This window comes from Delphinus delphis, chromosome X, assembly GCF_949987515.2.
Source record: "Delphinus delphis chromosome X, mDelDel1.2, whole genome shotgun sequence".
Classification (NCBI taxonomy): domain Eukaryota; kingdom Metazoa; phylum Chordata; class Mammalia; order Artiodactyla; family Delphinidae; genus Delphinus; species Delphinus delphis.
Window position 1 is genome coordinate 1,266,329 of NC_082704.1, and position 20,377 is coordinate 1,286,705.

The following is a 20,377-nucleotide window of genomic DNA, read 5'->3' on the forward strand; positions in this document are numbered from 1 at the left end:
TAAATCCAATGGCAGGGTCCTTATAAGACACAGAAGAGCAGAGATACAGACGCAGAGCAGAAGCCACGTGAAGATGGAGGCAGAGATGGGAGGGATGCGGCCACAAGCCAAGCGGCACCTGGAGCCCCCAGAAGCTGGAAGAGGCAGGAAGAACCCTCCCCTGGAACCTCCAAAGGAAGCACGGCCCTGCCAACACCTTGATCTCAGGCTTCTGGTCTCCAGAGCTGGGAGAGGATAAATTTCTGTTGTTTTCAGCCCCCTGGCTTGTGGAAATCTCCCACAGCAGCCCTAGGAAGTCCATACACCAAGTAAGAGGGGCTTCACTCAGAGCCTGATGAGTGTTCCCTGGACCTGAGGGGCCGAGGTGGACATCTAGCATCTGATGTGTACTGAAGCATCTGAAAGTGGGAGCTGGGCTCACAGCCGAAGAGAGAGTGGCAGACACAGGCTGAGCTGTTTGCGTTCTCTTGTGAACTAGAGTATAGAGAGGGAGGCTATGCTGGACAGCAGCAGCCTGGAGCCCTTTTAAGTCCTGACCAAGAAGACTGACTACATGGAGGAGGAGGCCAATCCCAACAGAAGTTTCCAGGAGTAGGGCCTGAGCTTCAGCCAGAGACTCGAACACCAAGTGAGCCTGGACGTTTCACTATTACTGATACTTACCTGAACACCCTCCTGACCCACCAGCAGTATCTGACGGATCGCTGGTCCCTGATTCCAGAACAGCCCACTCTCCTGGTTCTCCTTCTGCCTCACGGGCTGCCCCTGCTCTGGCTCTTTCACTGGACCATCCTCGTCAGCCCAGCCCTTCACATGGCGGTGCCCAGGGCTCTGTTCTGGGATCTTTTCTCTAACTCCAGTCACTCCAATACTAATTCCATCCAGACTCAAAGCTGTAACCCTCATCTTAATGCTGATGATACCCCAAATCAGAACTCCTTCCTGAACTCCAAACTAACACATCAAACTCCACATCTCCACTTGGGTATCTAGTCATCCTCTCAAAACTAATGTCTCGGGCTTCCCTGGTGGCGCAGTGGTTGGGAGTCCGCCTGCCGATGCAGGGGACGCAGGTTCGTGCCCTGGTCCGGGAAGATCCCACGTGCCGCGGCGCGGCTGAGCCCGTGAGCCATGGCCGCTGAGCCTGCGCGTCCGGAGCCTGTGCTCCGCAACGGGAGAGGCCACAACAGTAAGAGGCCCGCGTACCGCAAAAAAAAAAAACAAAAAACTAACGTCTCTCAAACTGCACTCCTGACAGTTCCCAGAAGCCAGCTCACCCACGGCCTTCCTTATTAGCAGTTGGTGGCAAATCCATCCTCCAGTTAGCGGGACAAAACCTAGGAGTCCTTCTTGAGTCCTCTCTGCCGCTCATAGCTCACGTCAGATCCATCAGGAAATCCTGTCAAAATGTATCTTAGAATTTATTTGATGATGCTAAGCAAATAATGGTAACTATTTTAGGTGTGATAGTGGTATTGTGGTTATGTTTCTTTCAAAGTCATTTCTTAGAGATGCACACTGAAATATTTGTGGACGAAATTACACTGTCTGGAATTTGGTTCAAAATAATGGGGGAACTCCTAGGTATCTACCTGAAAGAAATGAAAACCTGTGTCCACACAGGGATGTTCACAGCAGCATTACTCCTAACAGCCAAAGAGTGGAAATGACCGAAATGTCCATCAGCTGATGAATAAACAAAATCTAGTACGTTCCCACGCTACAACATTATGCTAAGAGAAAGAAACAAGTCACAAAAGACCACATATTATATGATTCCATTCATGTGAAATGTCCAGAACAGGCAAATACATAGAGACTAGTGGATGCTTAGAGCTGGGGTAGATGGGGTGATGGGGGTGATGGCTAAAGTTTATGGGATTTCTTTTTGGAGTGATGAAAATGTTCTGGAATTAATGGTGATGGTTGTGCAAGTCTGTGAATATACCAGCAAACTGTACACTTTAAATGGGTGAATTGTAAGGTATGTGAATTATATGTCAATAAAGCTATTTTTGAAAATAATAGAATACTGTGAGGGGTATAAATTAAACAAAAGTAGCCACGAGTTGGTAACTGTTGAAGCTGGGAAGTGGATACATTGGATTTACCAGACTATTCTTTCTACTTTTGAACATCTTTGAAATTTTACATAATAAAATGATCAGAGCAGCATCGTCTCTCACCTGGATTACTACAATAACCTCCTAACAGGTCACCCTGCTCCTACCCTTGCCCCCTGCAGTCTGTTCTCCCCACCGCGCCAATCAGCGAACAATCAGCTGAACAATCAGCCTAAAAGGTGACTCTGATCACATTCCTCTTCTACTCGGATCCCTACCATGGTGTCTCATTGCCCATCGCGTAAAACTCAAAGACCCTACAACCCGCCTACAAGGCCGTGCACTATCTGGTCCCCCATGGCTTCCACTCTAAGTACTCTCCCCTCGCTCACTCTACTCCAGATATAGTGGCCGCCTTAATGAGTTCCTCGAACATGCCAGGATGGCCCATTCATCCTCAAGTCACAGAAAGGATATGAGGTCCGGGAGACAGTCACCTTTTGCAAAAGGAGCAAAATGAGGCACATGAGTTAAGATACTTAGCTGCCAAGTTATATTTGAGGCCTTTTTAAAGAACTTAACCTCAAATGCAGTCAAGTTTGATGAACAGAAAATGTCTCCGAACTAGAAGAGTCATTCACAAACTAGGGGTGTGGTCAGACTCCGCCGTGGTGGAGGAAGAAGAGGCAGGAACAGTCCCGCTCGCCGCTAAAGTAACCTGAGTCCTAAATCGGCTGGGCTCGGCCCCTGGTCTAGAAGCTGGCGGCAGAACCTGGCTGGGGCCCAACAGGAGGGGGAAGCCTGGTCGTCCGGGGGGGGGGGGTCTCGGAGGCAGCGGAACACCCACCGATGGTACCCTGTCTTCGGAAAAGAGGACCACACCTGTCAGCAGAGTCGGTCCGACGTGAGAAAGGCGGGAGTGGCGGGCCCCGAGCGCTCCTCGAGCCCCGATGCTCCGAGAAAGCTTGGGTTCCGCGGTAGCCCTTCCCTTCTCCCGCTGCCAAATTCCCACTTCCGGCTTCCGGTGTCGTAACTGTGGGATCCGGAAGTAAAACACTCAGGCCCCGACCCCGGCCGGCCGGGGAGAGGTGTGAGGGAGGCTGCCTCAGACCGAAACCCGAGCCCGGCAGCTTCGGCTGGCCCTCAGGACGTTCCCCAGTAATATGCGTCGCGACCCGCATTCCCCCTTGTCTCTCCGTCGGCTGCATCCAGCCTCGGGGCGCTTGGCCGCCCCGCCCCCGTTAGGGGAGGAGCCACGACGAGGCTATCATCTAATAGGGCCGGTTTGACCTGATCCGGCGACCGGTCCAGCGAGGGGACGGGGCTGCTGAAGGCCCCGCCCACAAACAAGGTCGAGGGGCGTGACCACGCGGCCGGCGGAAGTGGAGCCCTTCGCGAGGGCGCGGGACCTCCCAGGGCACGCGAGAAAGCCGGACTATAGGGGCGGGGTCGGGCCGGGGATGGGCACGCGGGCGAGCAGCAGAGAGCAGCACGCGGACTCTCGAAGCATCGGGGACACGGTACAACGGCGGCGGGTAAAGGAAGCAGCTCGTAGCCCGGCGGCCAGCGCAGGTGCTCAAAGGGCAGGGTGGGCCAGGGCTGGGCCCTCGCACAGGGTCTGCTGGGGGGGGGGGGGGGGGGCGGCCTGGAATGCGCGCGCACCTGCCCGCCCCTTGGCCCTCCCCGCCCCTCGAGGGAGGGGCCTGCAGAGGCCCCACCCGCGCGTCTCGCCTGAGGCTGGTCAGCTCAGACCAGGTGCCCGCCCCCGCCGGTTAAATGGGCCGGCGGGGAGTAGCCCCCGGAAACTGCCGGGAACTCCGGGGCTGCGAGCGCGACGGGTGGCAGCGTCGAAGCACAGGTAACTGAGTGGGCGGTCGCGGCGCTGCGAGGCACTTTGATTTCCCATACTTGGGAACGGGGCAAAATCGAGAGGGTCTTAGCCGATCTTACAGTCCCCTACATCCCCGCCCCCCCGCCACACTGGACACGGGGCTTGCCGGTGTCTCGCAGCGTGGCAGGAGGAGGGCTGGAGCTACACTCCATCAGCTGCACAATCTAGCATGCTCCAGCTCATTGTGGAGTTTACGCCTGAACCCCGGGTGAGATAGTCTTAAGCAGGTCGTACAATGCTACAGCAGGGTTTTATTCAGTCCCCCAGAGCGGAGGCCCTAGAAGGAATTCATTAATGCTTTGGGTAATTTGGTAACATACACCATGAAAGAAGGTTGCCCAGAGAGTATGGCCAGAGCCCAGGGCCAGCAGTTTCTAACCTCCCAAACGTCCTGCTCCCCAGCCATTCACAGTGAGTGGTTTCAATAATCAGGCACCAGCTGGGTGAGAGCCCAAAGGACCCCTCCAGAAAGGGGCCAGCTTCTCAATGCTCTTCTGTTCTCCTGCCTTGTTAACCAGTTTTTCTTCCACCAGAGAGCATCATGGCAGGGCAGGTGGCTCTGAGCCGGACCCAGGTGTGCGGGATCCTGCGGGAAGAGCTGTACCAGGGCGATGCCTTCCATCAGGCTGATACGCATATCTTTATCATCATGGGTGCATCGGTGAGTCTCCCCCAGGCCCCACATCGTAGAATCAGCAGACTTAGAGCGTGACGTTGCTTCAGTTCCCTTCCCTTTAGGTACCTGGGCTTTCCCAACTGATTGTCGTCGGGTCCCTCGGGCTCTGCTCGGTTGGGCTCTCGCTGTTGCCCTTGCTCATGTGCCATTCCTCCTGCCACCACCCAGTATACACACACCGCGAGGCATTTCTGAAGTCCGTGTGCAGCCATTGACTGTAGACCTATGTCCTGGAGCTGGGAGGTCCTTAGAGACTGTCTGGTTGGACTTCCTCCTCCACAGGGAAAACTGATATACAAACAGGGGAAGCGATTCATTCTGGGAGTATGTTTTCCAAACCTGTTTCTGACTTGACAGATGTCACACAGTTAGATCCAGAGGTAGGATTCGAGGCTGGGTCTCTGCCTTATCTCTCTACTGTCAAGTTCCCTGAGGAAAAACACTCAACCTTTCTTGAAATACCATCTCTTTGCCCCAGCTTCCAAGGCCTGCTGAGGAACTGAGACCAGCCCCATTGTCTAGCCAGTGGAACTGCCACTTTTCTCTGATCAGAAAGGCCAAAGAGTAGAAGCAAAGTCAGAAGTAAAGCACGCTGACCATACGTGATGAGGGTGGGGGAACAGGAGAGGGAGGGTGGGTCCTCAGAGAGCCATGACCCCTGACGGAAGCACTCTCCCCACGTGCCGTGTGGAAACAAGATCTACCCAGTGGTAAGACATGAGCAGGGGCTGGGGAGCTGTCAAGGTTTCATCTCAAAGTGAAAGTGGTCTTTTTTCTCTTTTCACTTTTCACCGTGGACTTGACCAAGAATCTGCTACCCATGATATGAGCATCTTTGCTGGTAACTTATTATATAAACTTCAAGCGAGAGTTCTACCCAAACTAGTCAGCTCTTGACGGAGCAGACATTGTCTCTCTGTGACTTCCACACCACTGTCCCCTCAGCTCTGGAGGAACTCAGTTCTTCGTTCATGTGTCGTAACACGCCACCGTGCTTTGCAGAGCCTGCCTCCTGCCAGTTTTGTGATTCTTTTCAGAACTTGGAAAAACGAGCCAGAATGCAGGGCTCTGCCAGTGGGAGGGAAGGAAGGTCACCCCAAACACTGTCCCCTGACCCCCTGTCACCCAGGACTGGGGGGTGCCCAGGAGGAGCACACGGAGCAGACCTGGCCCCCACCCTGGCCCCAGCCTCATCCCCTTAGAGGAGCCAGAAACCTTAACACCTGGGACCTTGTCTAAGAAATAGGTTGGGGGAGAAAGTAACTCAGGATTATTTTTCCTCCTTCCCCCCGTCCCCCCCCCCCCCCCGCCCCGTCCCCATACCGGCCTGTCACAGGATGCTCCAACAGAGGGTCCCAGGCCTCAGTAAATGGCATATGACCCCAGGCCCTCAACACTTAGATACCTCATTGAGAGCATCCAAGTTTGCTCTGTGGCCTGGGGCAGGTGTCTTTCCTTCTCTGAACCTCATTGTCTCCACTTAATAACTGAGGTCTTTTGAAACAAGTGTGGAGGGCCCTGGGGCTCTGCTGAGCTGATTCTGTGACTCCACTGCCTTCATGTGGGATGGGCTTGGGCTTAGGCAACTTTGTTTCTTTGCCAACAGTAGGGTTCCCCTTTGCTCTCCTCTGCTGTGGGAGCAATAACCAGAGGCTTCTAGAGCAGAAGTGGGAAGTGCCGCTCCAGCAGGGTGGAGTGGGGGAGGAGGAGGGTCCTTGAGGAAGAGCCCTTGTGTATTTCTCCCTCCTCCTGTTCCGGGTGCGGGGGGGTGTCCCTGCAAGGGCAGCACCTAGAAGAGCTCCCACCTAGCCCAGCTGGGAGGCTTCCTCCCTCCTCCCTCCCCCCTCCCCCCCCTCCTCGTGGGAACTGTGCTGGGGGCCGGAACCCAAGGTGAGTGCATGTGACAGCAGACACTGCCAGGCCTTCATGTTCCCAGGGCCATGGAACAGAGCCTTCCTCTCAGAAGGACGAGTGGACGCAGAGCCCCTGGAGCAGGCTGGGCTGCGGGGCCGTCCTCTGCCCCCTCTCCTCCCTGGGCCACTTACCCAACCGTCGCCCGCATGCCCAGCTTCCTTCCTGGGCGTGTCCTGAGGCTGGCTTGTGGTCTTACCGATGGGCTTTCAGCCACTCTCTTCTCCCTGCTCTGAGACCACTATCTCCCTTCTCAGGACTCCCACTCTCGGCTGGGAAGGGAGTGGAGGTACTTACTGTCCCAGTCCAGAGAGCTCTGGAATGAAAGAGCTCAGTTTCTCCTCATAGACCAGCATTGGGAGAGGAACCTGGGGCCTGGCAGATCGCATGTGTCCTCTCCCAGGCCGGAGCCGCTTTCCCCCCACAGTGGACGGAGAGAGCAATCGGGGCGAGAGAAAGAGAACAGGACTGGGAGCCCCTTCGGGCAAGATTGGCTCACTGCCTGGTCCTCAGCACGTCCCTCGCCTCTCTGGGCCTCGGTTTCCCCACCTGGACCACGAGGGCCGTGGGCTCGATCGGTGCTCAGGTCCCATCCCAGTGATGGGCCTGTGCACGGCATGATCTGGCAGCCTCAGCCCTCCCTCTCCTCAGGGTGTTTCTGGGCTGCCTCCCCTCTTAGGGCGATAAGATTCTTGCTGTGTCATGATGACTCTGGCACTCCCCCAAAGGCCTGATGATTCATGAGCCCCAGGGAGTAGGAGTGAGGCCCTTTTGTTGGTTTTGCAGCCCAGCCTGCCTCAGCAGCCCCAGGGTCTCACCCCAGTGGCTGGGATCCAGCTGGGCCCCAGCAGAGCTGCGCTCCACCCCAGGACCTGGGCGATCCTTGACCCGGGTGGCCCTAGTGGGACAGGGTTAGCCCACCCCTTCCTGGCCTCCAGCTGGCAGCCGGCCTCTGCATTCTCTGCCGCGCCCCTCCACCCTAAAAGCCTCCGAGACCGAGACCGAGGGTTTATAAAACTGGAGACTGAGGTCAGACCTGGGCGGTGACAGGCAGGTGGCGGCCCACGGCCCTTTGCTGACAGCTGGAAATTTGAATCAGGTACTGCTTCTCCTGCTACATCACCATGTGTCCCCAGGCACGTCCCTCCCTGCTGTGGTCCTCGGGAGCCCCATCGTCGCCCCCACCATGTGCAGCATGCTCTCTTCCCACAGCGGTCCTGGCAGAGGAGCCCAGCCCAGGCTGGTGGGGAGGGTGGGCCTCCCCGGGCCCCTGCCCCCCACTGTCCTGGGTCCTACCTCGTCTTTCCGTCGGGTGAATCGGAGCCCAACAGGCCACTGATTGCAGGGCTGAGCTGAACAAGGCGAGCAGGTTCTATCGCTAGTTAATCCCAAAGGGACCAGCGAGAGCAGTGGGGTGTGGGGCGCCGTGAGTCAGGCAGGACGGGCCCGGCGGGCAGCCTGCTGGAATTTGATCGGAAGCAAACATTCCACTTGGCCAGGAAGGCGGGAGGTGGCTGTGGGCCGTGGTGCTGGTCGTTTCTCCCAGCCAGTCCCCGACAAGCCCGGGAGGAGACGGGGCCCACCGAGCCCCGGGGACCAGAGTGGAGTCTCCCACCGGCCCGGTCCCAGTGATGGAGAAGCAGGAAGCAGGCGCCGATGGGCCCTGGGAGGAGGGGGCCGCAGCTGGGGGCTACTGGGCTCGGGGGCAGCTCGAGGCCCCGGCTGGGGGTCGGAGCCGGACCTTGATGCACTGCTGTCTCCGTGGCTCCCATGGAAGATGGCAGGCACGTGGGGGATCAGTTCTGAGCAGTTGGCAAGACAAGACATGGGCAGGGGCAGCAGCATGGGGAACGCTGGCTTGGGAACCACCCACTTTGGGCAGTCGGGGTCCCAGTGGAGCCTGGAGGTGGTGACCTGGGGTGGAACAGATACCTGGGCTTGTCTGCATGCAGAGGTCGGCTCAGCCCAGAAGTTGGAGGCTGAAGCCAAGGACAGGAGGAACGCGAACGTTTGAGTCTCATAAGTGGTCCGCCCCGACCTCCACCACCACCCAGGAGCCCCCCAAGTGCCTTCCTAACTGCCTGTCTAGGGGGCAGGGATTTTAATCAGGTTGGAATTGCTTCGCTTCTGGTCACGCGGCTTCCGTTCTGCAGTGGTTCATAGAACCCGTCCAGTGGTTACGTGGCTCCTAAGGTCATTTTGCCACGAAGATTTGGGTCCTTATCTCTGGAGGTGGTTTTCCTGCCCAGGGTGAGTCCAGCGCCTCCGCCCAGCGGCCCTCCCTGATTACAGGGCGGGCGCATGAAAGGGTGGCCTGCTGTGCCCCGCAGGCTTCCTCTGCCCCCCACCCCACCCCCCCAGCCATGCCCTCGCTGGAAGCCTCTTCCACCTGAGTGGAGAATTCCTTTGTCAGGTCACCAAATTAACGCATGTTGCCTTGGCCACGGCGACTGAACTGGAGTGGAGAGAAGGGACTTTTCAGTGACATTTTAGTGAGTCTTCTGTCACCTTCGTGGGATGACCATATTGTTGCCCACAGTTACTGTGTGTTCATACCCTTGCTCTTACTTTGGAAAGTTTCACGCGCACACAAGTCAACAGCTAAGCGCTCAGGCTACCCGGGCCCCACCCTCTGCTCGGTTATTATTCTTTTCAGTCTTTTTATTTTTAGGTAAAACTTGTACACGTTGAAAGGCAACCATTTTCACTGTAAAGGTGCACACACCTTTATTAGCAAAGAGGATGTTCCCACCTCCCCAGGAAGGCCTTGGGCGGTGGTCCACCTCCTGCTCTGGAACACCGCGGCTGCCACTTCCATCACCGTGCAATCATTTTGCCTTTTCTAAAACTTCACTTAAATGAGCTCAGGGTATTTAGTCTTGTGTCTGGGGCTGGGGCTTAGCATTATGATTTTGAGATTCACATGTGCTGGGTGGGTCACTGGCTCATCCCTTTTTTGTTTGTTTTTGTTTTGGCCTCCTGCACAGCTTGCAGGATCTTAGTTCCCCGACCAGGGATCGAACCCAGGCCCCCTGAAGTGGAAGCAGGAGCCCTAACCCTAACCACTGGCCCGCCAGGGAACCCCTCGGCTCACCCCTTGATGCTGCCTGTCCATCCCCTGTTGATGGATTTGAGCCTTTGGGTGGATTCATCTTCTTTTTTTTTTTTTTCTATTCACCTTCTTAGTAGTGTATTATGGTGAACAGGAGTTTCTAATTTTGCTGAAACCTTCATTTATCCGTCTTTCTGATTACTGCTTTCTGTGTCCTAAGAAATCTGTTTCTACTCCCATCTGTTGAGTTTTTAAAATCTATCAGCCTTGCTAAAATCTCATTAATTGTAATAATTTGCCTGTAGCTTGCTTTGAGGTGGTTTTCTTTTAACGGACAGACTGTCAGCTACAAAGAGGGCCAGCGTGGCTCTTCGTTTCCCGTCCTCACGTCTTGTCTGCTCTCCACCTGCCGCTGTCAGGGCTTCTGGTGGGGCATTGAATAAACAGCCAATGGCAGGCGCTCTTTTCTTGCTCCTGGCTGTTTAAAGGGGATTATTTCAACATTTCCCCACAATATATGATGTTTGTGAGAGTTTTTATAGGTGCTGTTTATCAAGATAAGGAAGTTCCCTTTTATTCCTAGTTTGGTAAGAGGTCCTATTGTGATAGATGTTGATGTCTGGAACACTTTATCTACATCTGGTGAGTTTAGCAAGGTTGCTAGATTGAAAAATCAAAAGGAGTAGACAGATTTCTTACAGCTTTTTTTCCTTTAATCCGTTAATGTGGTGAATTTCAGTGATTTTTTTTTTTTTTTTTTTTTTTTTTTTGCTTTTCAGCATCAAACCAACCTTTCGTTTGCAGGATGACCCCAACTTGATTCTGACATATTCCATTTTTGACGTTGCATGATTGGGTTTGCTGGTATCTTCTGCAGAAATTTTGCATCTGTATCTGCGTACATGGGCGAGATGGGCTTGGGGCCTCCTGTGTGCATTTCTCAGAGGTTCCAGCCGCAGGGTTCTGGGGCCCCATCACATGGCTCAGCAGGTGCTTCCCAGGCAGGCTTTGCCTCAGACTGGTGTTCTCTCTTCCTGGGAGACCCGCTGGCAGAGCTTTCTGTGCCAGGATCAGGGCCAGGCTTGTCTCGTTGGGAAGGCTGTGGCTGCAATCCTGTCTCCTTTATAACCATTGCCTGCTCAGGTCCCTTGCTCCGTTTTGGTATATTGGATTTTTCTAGAAATGTGTCCATTTCATGTAAGTTGTCAGACATGCAATAAGGTTGTTCATAAACCTCTCTTCTGTCTTTCCCATCGGTAGTTTTGTCCCACTGCACTCCTAATTCTTGGTGCCTGTTTAAAAAGCAGTCTTGGGACTTCCCTGGTGGCGCAGTGTTTAAGAATCCACCTGCCAGTGCAGGGGACACGGTTTGAGCCCTGGTCCGGGAAGATCCCACGAGCCACAGAGCAACTAAGCCCTTGCGCCACAGCTACTGAGCCCGTGAGCCACAACTACTGAAGCCTGTGCTCCACAACAAGAGAAGCCACCACAATGAGAAGCCCACGCACAGCAACCAAGAGTAGCCCCCACTCGCTGCAACTAGAGAAAGCCCACGCACAGCAACGAAGACCCAACGCAGCCAATAATTAATTAGTTAATTATTTTAAAAAACCAGCCTTGCCAGAAGGCTGTCTGTTTCGATTAGTCTTTTTCAAGCACCAACTTTCGGCTTTTTGATCTTTTCTTTAGGTTTGTTTTCCATTTTATTCATTTTTATTTTTCATTGTTCTCTGCCTTGTAATTTGTTTGGGTTTAAAATTCTGCTGTCCTTTTTCTAACTTCTTCAATTGAATTCTGAGCTCAGCAGCTTCCAGCCGTTCTTTTTTGCTAACCTAAGCATTTAAGGTCATGTCTCATTTGATGTGTGCTACTTCCATTGCCATTCGGTTCCAGGGAATTTAGGGTTTTCTTTAGCCCATGAGCTGTTTAGAAGCGGGCATCTTGTGTTGGCTTTGGTTCTGCCTGCTCGACCAGAGACTGGGGTCTGTGGATCGTGGAACCAGCGGGTTGGTGGTTGCCTCCTGGCCAGCACGAGGTCTCTTTGCCTCGAAGTGCCCCCGGCAGTGTGCGAGCACTGTCGGGTCAGGGTCAAGGGCTAGGCTGGGCTCTAGTTCAAGCTGCTCAGGCTGTACACAGGGGCAGGACAAGGATACCCGGGTGTCCTGGGGGGAGATGATCTAGGGCATGTCCTCAGCTCCTAACCATGCCTGTTTTCTCTGCCACAGGGTGACCTGGCCAAGAAGAAGATCTACCCCACCATCTGGTAAGCTTGTTCCCCCACTGCTCACTGCCCCCCACGGTCCTCTTGCCCTCGCCCTCGCCACAGCTGTGCTCTGCCCTCAGGTGGCTGTTCCGGGATGGCCTTTTGCCCGAAGACACCTACATCGTGGGCTATGCCCGCTCCCGCCTCACAGTGGCTGACATCCGCAAGCAGAGTGAGCCCTTCTTCAAAGTGAGTGGCTTCTGGAGTCTCCATACGTGCCACACCCGCCTCCCATCGCAGATGCCCTTCCTCCCTCCCCCCAGGCCCAGCCTTTCGCCCCTGTGCCGGGGCCACTTCCTCCCTAGCGATCCTCAGCCTGGCACTCCTCCCCACCTGCTCCCACTGCTTCCTTGATGCCAGCCTGAGACCCCTGTTTCCCAGCCCCCTCTGACTTGGGCTCACCAGTTCCTCCCCACTGTACCCTGTGGCCCCTCCACCATGGAAATGCTGCAAGCCTGACTTTTCTCAACATACCATACTTTGGTGGAATGACTTTGGAGAGAGATCTGTCTCCCAGGTCAAAGTTTCCTGAACTCTGGCTTCCGTCTTAGGTCACGCGGCCCCCGCCCCCATGGGTGTGCAAAGCCGACGAGATGGGAGTGAGCCCAGTGCAGGGCTAGGATGGCTGACTTCTCAGGAAGCCCACCCTGCCTATGGGATCAGGGAGGGAGGGAGGGGCCGGTCCGACATCCTTGTGTCCGTATTTTCTAGGCTGCCCCGGAGGAGAAGCCCAAACTGGAGGAGTTCTTTGCCCGCAACTCCTACGTGGCTGGCCAGTACAACGATGCAGCGTCCTATGAGCGCCTCAACAGCCACATGAACGCTCTCCACCAGGGGCCACAGGCCAACCGCCTCTTCTACCTGGCCCTGCCCCCCACTGTCTATGAGGCTGTCACCAAGAACATCCACGAAACCTGCATGAGCCAGACGTAAGACTGCTGTTTCACCCTCCCTTCCTGCCTCCTGGGCCGACCGATCTAGGGAGTCTGAAAAAGATAGATGTCCCGTGTTTGTTCTTGCCATGAATTACCTCTCCAAAGAAGGCAATAGGAGTAAGAGTAGTTCTCTAACAGCCTTTACTGAAAATGCTACCACCCGTGTTTACCTTCCAAATCCCCCGTATGAAATCCCGTTGTCCCTGGCAGCAGTCCCGCCTAGCACCACAAGGTGGCAGTGTTGCTCCACGAAACTCTTGCTGCCGGTCGCTTACTCTAGCTTTCGGCGTTTCTCAGGGTCCCTTCGACCACCACCAGAGGGCGGCGTTGGTCCACGGGAACCCTGCTGCCTGTGCCGCAGCAGCTCAGCGCTCTGTCGTTTTTCCAAAGCCACGGCCATGTCGGTTTCACTTTGTCTCACATTAACTCTCCGTGAGGAATAAGGGATCTTTCTCCACATTAAAACCCATGGAGGTGGCTCTGCTTTTGGCATCCCCTCCCCGTTTTCTCACTAGGTCGGGGCCCAGGAGGGAGCAGAGCCAGCCAGTGGCGCTCCTTCCAGCCACCAGCCAGTCAGCTTTGAGCGTGGCGCTGAGGGCTGGGAAGGAGAGGAGGTGTTCTCCGTGCCGAGGCCGGGGGAGGGCCGGCCCGGCAGAGCTTTGCTGGCTCATCTCACTGCGGAGCGGCGGCAGGGAGGCTCTGCCCTCACTCCCTGGGGAAGGGGCTTTGGAGGGGGATGAGGGGCTCAGCCCTGGTCCCCAGGGAGGGTGTGGGAGTGACGCAGCTCTGGCCTCCCGCAGAGGCTGGAATCGCATCATCGTGGAGAAGCCCTTCGGGAGGGACCTAGAGAGCTCCAACCGGCTGTCCAACCACATCGCCTCCCTGTTCCGCGAGGACCAGATCTACCGCATCGACCACTACCTGGGCAAGGAGATGGTCCAGAACCTTATGGTGCTGAGGTGCGACCAGGGCCAGGACTGGGCGCTGGGGGGCCCTGCTGCTGCCCCCTCGGACGCCCACCAGCCTTCACCCTGCCCCTCCTGCAGGTTTGCCAACAGGATCTTCGGCCCCATCTGGAACCGGGACAACATCGCCTGCGTCATTCTCACCTTCAAAGAGCCCTTTGGCACTGAGGGTCGTGGGGGCTACTTCGATGAATTTGGGATCATCCGGTGAGAGCCTGGTTCCCCTTCCTGGGAGATCGGGGGGGCGGGCATCCCGCCACCCTGCAGGGTCGCCTCTTCCTGTTTTGGCAGCAGGAGTGTCTGAGCAGTCAGGAATGGTCACGGTCTTCTTCCTTTGCCTTAAGGGGACCTGGCAGACACGGGGGATCAGGAAACAAGCCCAGTTTAAGGCCCTGAGCCCCCAGAACCTGGCCAACAAGGAGAGGCCTTAGCTCACTGTCCGTTCCTTCCTCCCACCAGGGATGTGATGCAGAACCACCTCCTGCAGATGCTGTGTCTGGTGGCCATGGAGAAGCCCGCCTCCACCCACTCGGATGACGTCCGCGATGAGAAGGTGGGTGGAGCTGTGCCCTCCCAGGCCCCTCCCCCTTCTGCAGCAACCAGCCCTGAGCCCGAGGTGTCTTGTCCCAGAACTGACCTTCTAGGCCTCAGCTTCTCCTTCAGAAACAGTGAGGGTGGGCTGAGGTGGCCCCAGAGGGCCCTTGCATGACGGAGCCTCCTGACTATCTGGGCCACTCACCCGTCCAGGAAGGCCACCCCTCGGAGTCACATGGTTCCTGGCACCTGCTGTCCTTGTTACCCAAGGGGCCCCTCTCCCTGGCTCTTCTCCAGGTCAAGGTGTTGAAATGTATCTCAGAGGTGCAGGCGAGCAACGTGGTCCTGGGCCAGTATGTGGGGAACCCCAACGGAGAGGGAGAGGCCACAAAAGGGTACCTGGATGACCCCACAGTGCCCCGGGGGTCCACCACAGCCACCTTTGCGGCCGTCGTCCTCTACGTGGAGAACGAGCGGTGGGATGGTAGGTGATGCCGCTGGGCCCGCGGTGGTGGGACCTGGCCCCCTCATCCACCCGAACGGCCCCCCAAGGCTGGCCTTGTCCCCCCAGGGGTGCCCTTCATCCTGCGCTGTGGCAAAGCCCTGAACGAGCGCAAGGCCGAGGTGCGCCTGCAGTTCTGCGACGTGGCCGGGGACATCTTCCGACAGCAGTGCAAGCGCAATGAGCTGGTGATCCGCGTGCAGCCCAATGAGGCCGTGTACACCAAGATGATGACCAAGAAGCCTGGCATGTTCTTCAACCCCGAGGAGTCGGAGCTGGACCTGACCTACGGCAACAGATACAAGGTGGGTGCTCACCTGTGGGGAGGGGGTGGCGTCCAGGGCTCCAAGGGGCGCGCGCTTCGGTGACTCCCTCCCGCCTGTCCGCTGGCAGAACGTGAAGCTCCCCGACGCCTACGAGCGCCTCATCCTGGACGTCTTCTGTGGGAGCCAGATGCACTTCGTGCGCAGGTGAGGGGTGGCCCCTCCCCCCCCTTCCCCACCTCCTTCCCTCTGGGCCGCCACCCACCCCATCGCCGCCCCCTGTCCCCTCAGTGACGAGCTGCGGGAGGCCTGGCGGATCTTCACTCCTCTGCTGCACCAGATCGAACTCGAGAAGGCCCAGCCCATCCCCTACGTCTACGGCAGGTGCGGGGGCCGGGCAGGGGGAGGTGATGGGGGTGATGGGGGAGGGGGACTCTGGGGCTCAGGGTTTCCTCACCTCTCCCCCCACCTGTCCCCCTCCCAGCCGTGGCCCTGTGGAAGCGGACGAGCTGATGAAGAGAGTGGGCTTCCAGTACGAGGGCACCTACAAGTGGGTGAACCCGCACAAGCTCTGACCCTGTGCCGGGCCCACCCCCGCCCCGCCTCTCCGTGCTCCCCCGCCGCCACCACCCCCTCCCCGCCCCCGCCTGACCCACCTCGGGAGGACCCGCCTCTGGAGGACTCGGGACCACAGCCCTTAGCCTCACATTCCCGCCCGGGCTCGGGCCACGCCACCCGCCCCTGGGCCCAGTCTCATTCCTCTGCCACCCAGCACTGTGACCATCCCCACCCGAGCCAGCCTCTGTCCCCCAGACTGAGCCCTCCTGGAGGAAGGAGAAGGAGGGCTGCAGTTGTGGGCAGCAGGGGGGCAAGGTCCTCGAAGCGCAGGGGAAGGGGGCAGGCGCGGCCCAGTCTCAGCGCCACTTGACATTCCTGGTTCCCCACTGGAAGGGACCTCTGTGCTGGAAGGGCCCAGCAGCGCACCTGTGTCGGGCCTCCCGAGTGGCCTTCTGCCCCCCACAGCTCCCGCGGCCACCCTAACTCAGCACTCCACGGCCGCCCCATCTCACCCCGCCCTCAGGTGGTGCCCTCGCCACCAGAAAAGCAGAAGCGGCAGGTGGGATGCCCCGGCCCAGTCCCCTGCCATTAAATCCGCAGACAGGCCTGCCTGTCCCCTGGTTGTTTCTTTCCTGCCACCTGCGACCATGGGCCCCAGCCCTCGCCTCTCCCTGCCACCCACTTCCCTCCACCGCTGGCTTGGGCGGGAACGTGGGTATCCTTCAGTCCTGACCAAGCCCGGCCTTCCCCTCCTCTCTGCCCCGCACCCTAGAACTTCGTCACGAGACCACCTTGGGCACAAGAACAAGTCACGTTCATTTCCCCTTCCCTCCCCAGGCAGTGCCCCTGCCCCAGCCAGGGCACTCAGGAGCACTGCCGGCCCACTGAGGCGACAAGTATTTAGGAAGGAGTGGCTAAGGGATTCGGGAACAGATGCCAAGGGGGAGGGGCAAGTCCAGGGCGCACCCTGGGCACCGTGGAGAGGTGCACAGCTGGCCTCACCAGCCTCCCTTGCCTGTGTTTCCTGGGGCCCCTGTAACAAAGCACCACACGCAGGGAAGCTTAAGGCAACAGAAAGGTATCCTCTCCCAGTGCCGGAGGCCGGCAGGCTGAGCTCCAGGACCAGCGCCCTGCAGGGGCTCAGCTGGCCACGTAGACCCGTCGCTCCGGTCTCTCTGTGTCTTCATGTGACATTCTCCTTCATGTGTCTGTCTCGCTCTGTTTTCCCTTTACAAGAACACCAGTCATATTAGATTTGGGGCCCAGTCTCCTCCAGGATGACCTCACCTTGATCTGATTACGTCTGCACACACCCCACTTCTGAATAAGAGGACACTCCCTGGGCGTCTGTCCTGCCCCTGCCACCGGCTCAGCTCTTCACTGAGCTCCGGGGAGAGCAGCAGGCTGACCCAAACCAAACGAACAGACAAAAGACTCAGATGCTGGTACAGAACGAGCCAGCAGCCCGATGCGTGCCCCAGGCAGGCAGACTCCATGCCTCAGGGCCTCACAGCTGGCAGGGCTCAGGGCTCCCGTGTGGGGACGCTCTGTGGCAGCGGGGCCAGGCCCTCAGGCCGTTGGCAAGAACCTGGCCCGTGGCTCCTCCCTTCAGCTGGGCCTGTGGCCCGTCTGTCCCCACCCCCACTGTTGAAGGCAACTGTCCAGGGCTTTTCGCTCCCATCACGGAGGCCTCTCCTCAGCCTGACGCTGACAACCAGCTCTCCTTAACCCCCGCACGGCCCCCGGGGCTGGGGGCAGAGCTGAGGCTCCCGCCCAGGACTCTACAGGAACGGTAAGTAGACGAGAAGGAACCCAAGTGGGGGCTAGCCGCCTCCTGTCCCACAAGCTAGGGTGGTGAGTCACAGCCTGCACACAGCTGCATCCTCAGGTGCCATCCCCGCTCTCCCCGACCCCTCCTGTAACCAGAGAACGTGCCGCTTCCATCCAGCTTCTGCAGGAGGGAGACCACAGAGTTCACGTAGACCTAGGTGAACGGGGACGGGGTGGCGGGGGGGGGGGTGCTTTCTGGGACAGGGGCGGCTGGAATCCGGATCCTGCAGTGCCTCCTGGCCCAGGTCCATGCAGAGCAGCTGAGAAAGCCCCACGTGGACAGGACTACAGGCCAGGCATCAGCCTGGGGGCGGGGGGGACGGGCAGTGGCCTTGGTCCTCCCGATGCCTGTGGCCTGGAGAAGGGGCCGTAAGTCGCTCAGGTTCGCCGGGAGCTGATGGTGTGGGCCTAGGGACTCACGCGCCCTCCTGTAACACTTTGGCTCCAGCGTGGCTACAGAGGGTCCTGCCCTTGACTCTCTGTGGTGCAGCCACGTGCCCGTGAGGGGCAAATGAGGCTTTGCAAAAGGCCCAGGATGGCACCAGACCCCGAGATGGTGGCCCAGAATGCGGTGGCGCGGGTCCTCGGAGCTGCAGCCTGGCCTTCTGCTAGCCGCCAGGGGCGCTGTGCTGCTCCCGGGGAAGGGACAGCCGCGTCCCCGGCCCAGTCCTGGGACCTCAAACCCTCAAAATCCGGGCCTGAGGATGACCACAAACCTTCGGGATAAAAACCAAATAAACGGAGGTGCAGGGAGCCCTTCCTGACCCCGCTGGGGTCTTGGTGCTCAGAGCCCCCTCACAGAGCCCCACAGACGCCTACAGCCTTTTGGGGGACCCAGTAGAACTGTGTGCTGGGGGTAGTCCTCCCAGGACCCACGCCCCTTGGGGAACCTTCTGGCATGGCGTCACCGAGGGGGACTCTTAGCAACACAGAAGATCCATGTAGGGGCAGGAGCCTGAAGTGGAGGAGGGACCCAGCTCCCCCTGGGCCCCCAAAATGTGATAACCGCCTGTGAGAAGGGAGGGAGGGAGGGAGGGAGGGAGGGGTGGGGACCCTCCCCTCCCCATCTGTCTGAGTGTCCCCACCATGACAGAGGGCCCAGGTCAGGGCAATCAATGGACACCTCCGATCTGGGTGCTACCCTGTGGCAGTGATGAGAGGGCTCTGGTGAGGATGGTCCACTGTCACCTGACACCGGGTGCCTGTGAGTGACAGAGATGAGAGGCCTGAGAGGGACAGTAGCTGTGATCTCAGCTCTAGGGGCCTGAAATGAGGAAGAAGCATGAGGTCCCGGGTAAGGACGTTCAGCTGTCACCTCCATTGGGGAGCCGCAAGCATGAGGGACCCCGTGAGGACAGTCACTGGTCACCTCATCTCTGACGTAGTCCTTAGGGCCTCGCTGAATTGAGACAAATGTCACAGCTGTGGGGCCCTAGGATGGGGAACAGACACAACGGACTAGTGAGGAAAGACACCTGTCACCTAAGCTCTGGGTGGCAACATTGGCGCTGAGGGCTTTCAACTGGCACTGAATCTCTGCAGTGGGACACAGCAGGAGGGCCCAGGCGAGGACAGCCAACAGTCCCCTTAGCTCTGGGCGCCTACACTGAGTGAGAGGCGTTGGGCCCAGGTTTCAGCGCTCAACTCACATTTAACTGTGGGATGCCTGGACCAGGGCGAGGCTTAGAGGCCCAACCTCAGGTAAAGGCATGACGGGCAGGCAAGGGCACACAGGTAGCCCTTCAGCGATGGCAGCCACCCTGGGGCAGAGACGTGAGGCCCAGCAGGGGGCACTCGAATGCCACTTCACCTCTGTGCGGCTCCACACCAGAGACGTGCGGGCCCAGGTGAGGTGAGCTGGCTACTGGCACAAATCTTGGTAGCTACACTGGAACGGAGTGAGGGACCATGGAGGCATTTAACTGTCACCTCAGCTCTGGACTCCTACACTGTGGCAGAGGTGGCCTCAGGTGAGGGCATTCAACTGTCACCGGAGATCTGATTGCCTAATCTAGGGTAGAGGCAAGAGGTCCTGCAATAAGACAGTCGCCCGTCACCTCAGCTCTGGGTGCCTACTCGGGGGTAGAGGCGGGAGGTGCCGGCACGGGGGCATGAGCATGCAGGCCCACGTGACCACTGTCAAGTGACAACTCCGTGCTCGGTGTCTACACTGAGAGGGGAACGAGGGATCAGCTGAGCACGCGGGCTCTGGGTGCCTACACTCAGGCAGGGACACGAGGAGCCAAGGAAACAGTGAACTGGTGCCGCAGCTGTGGGAACTACATTCTCTGCCATCTCCCGCTGGGTGCCCGCACTGGGGCAGGGCCATGAGGGTCTATGACAAGAGGGTCTCATGCTCTCCAAGTCCCCATCGAAAAACATTCCTGGAGAAACAAAGCTGCCCCTTGAGGCACAGAAGGCTTGGGATGAGTCCCAGGCCTCTGGCCCTCTCGAGCGTGGTGCCCCTGGGGTTGGTGAATGTGCCTCTGGGCCCTCAGGGGGGCTCATTAAACCAGCCTTTCCAAAATGCCTGCTCTGAGCAAGGTGTAAACACTGTCCTCTGAGAACCAGCCGTCTGGCCGCTGCCCTGTGCCTGGCAGGAGCTTCGTCTACTGGGCACCACGACTGCCAGCATTACAGGGAAGAGCGCTAAGGAGGGCACGGTGCCCAGGGCTTGGTACTCACAGATATGTGAGAGTTTGGCAAATGGTGAGTGCTATTTCTGGTCCTAAATTCCATGACAAAACTCAAATACCAACCCGTGACAGCAGCACAGGGGCCTGAAACTTATCACCTTGATCCTGTTAGGGAGAACGAGGGAGTGTTGTGAATGCCAGTGGGGAAGCTCCTGGATGCTAACCAGAGCTCTGTCACTGCCTGGCTCTATCACCTTTCTCTGTATTCTGGGTTCTTTCCTTAGGAAGGTTTCCAGAA

At 57.8% G+C, this 20,377-nt stretch overlaps 2 protein-coding genes across 8 annotated transcripts in view; one reads left to right on the top strand and one right to left on the bottom strand.

Annotated features, from left to right (window-relative positions):
* Positions 1–7,915, bottom strand: part of IKBKG (inhibitor of nuclear factor kappa B kinase regulatory subunit gamma) — a 23,279-nt gene extending 15,364 nt beyond the window's left edge. For 2 of the 5 annotated variants that reach the window (XM_069540364.1, XM_060002446.1), the window contains exon 1: positions 2,946–3,051. The gene's annotated coding sequence lies outside the window, so the exon portion shown is untranslated. Of the gene's footprint in view, positions 1–2,910; positions 3,081–7,837 lie in introns of those variants that run through there. The other 3 variants (XM_060002445.2, XM_060002449.1, XM_060002448.2) reach the window with 3 other exon arrangements.
* On the top strand, positions 3,095–16,242 carry G6PD (glucose-6-phosphate dehydrogenase). Of its 3 annotated transcripts, none has more exons than XM_060002441.1 (13): positions 3,095–3,635; positions 4,488–4,615; positions 11,819–11,856; positions 11,937–12,045; positions 12,568–12,785; positions 13,592–13,750; positions 13,838–13,963; positions 14,216–14,309; positions 14,588–14,774; positions 14,862–15,097; positions 15,186–15,262; positions 15,347–15,439; positions 15,540–16,242. In XM_060002441.1, exons 1-13 carry the CDS (start codon positions 3,524–3,526, stop codon positions 15,628–15,630), a joined length of 1,668 nt encoding a protein of 555 aa, XP_059858424.1. In that variant the 5' UTR covers positions 3,095–3,523; the 3' UTR covers positions 15,631–16,242. The 3 variants fall into 3 exon arrangements, with proteins under 3 accessions (XP_059858424.1, XP_059858426.1, XP_059858425.1); XM_060002443.1 differs by having other exon boundaries at positions 3,581–3,598; XM_060002442.1 differs by lacking the exon at positions 3,095–3,635 and adding an exon at positions 3,784–3,921.
* Positions 16,243–20,377: the final 4,135 nt, after the last annotated feature.

What these genes read in the sequence shown, in the direction of transcription:
- G6PD (XM_060002441.1), top strand. Translation starts at nt 3,524, where the DNA reads ATGGGCACGCGGGCGAGCAGCAGAGAGCAGCACGCGGACTCTCGAAGC. An exon ending in AAGATCTACCCCACCATCTG is followed by an intron (nt 11,857 to 11,936) that starts GTAAGCTTGTTC and finishes CTCTGCCCTCAG; the next exon opens with GTGGCTGTTCCGGGATGGCC. An exon ending in CAGAACCTTATGGTGCTGAG is followed by an intron (nt 13,751 to 13,837) that starts GTGCGACCAGGG and finishes CCCCTCCTGCAG; the next exon opens with GTTTGCCAACAGGATCTTCG.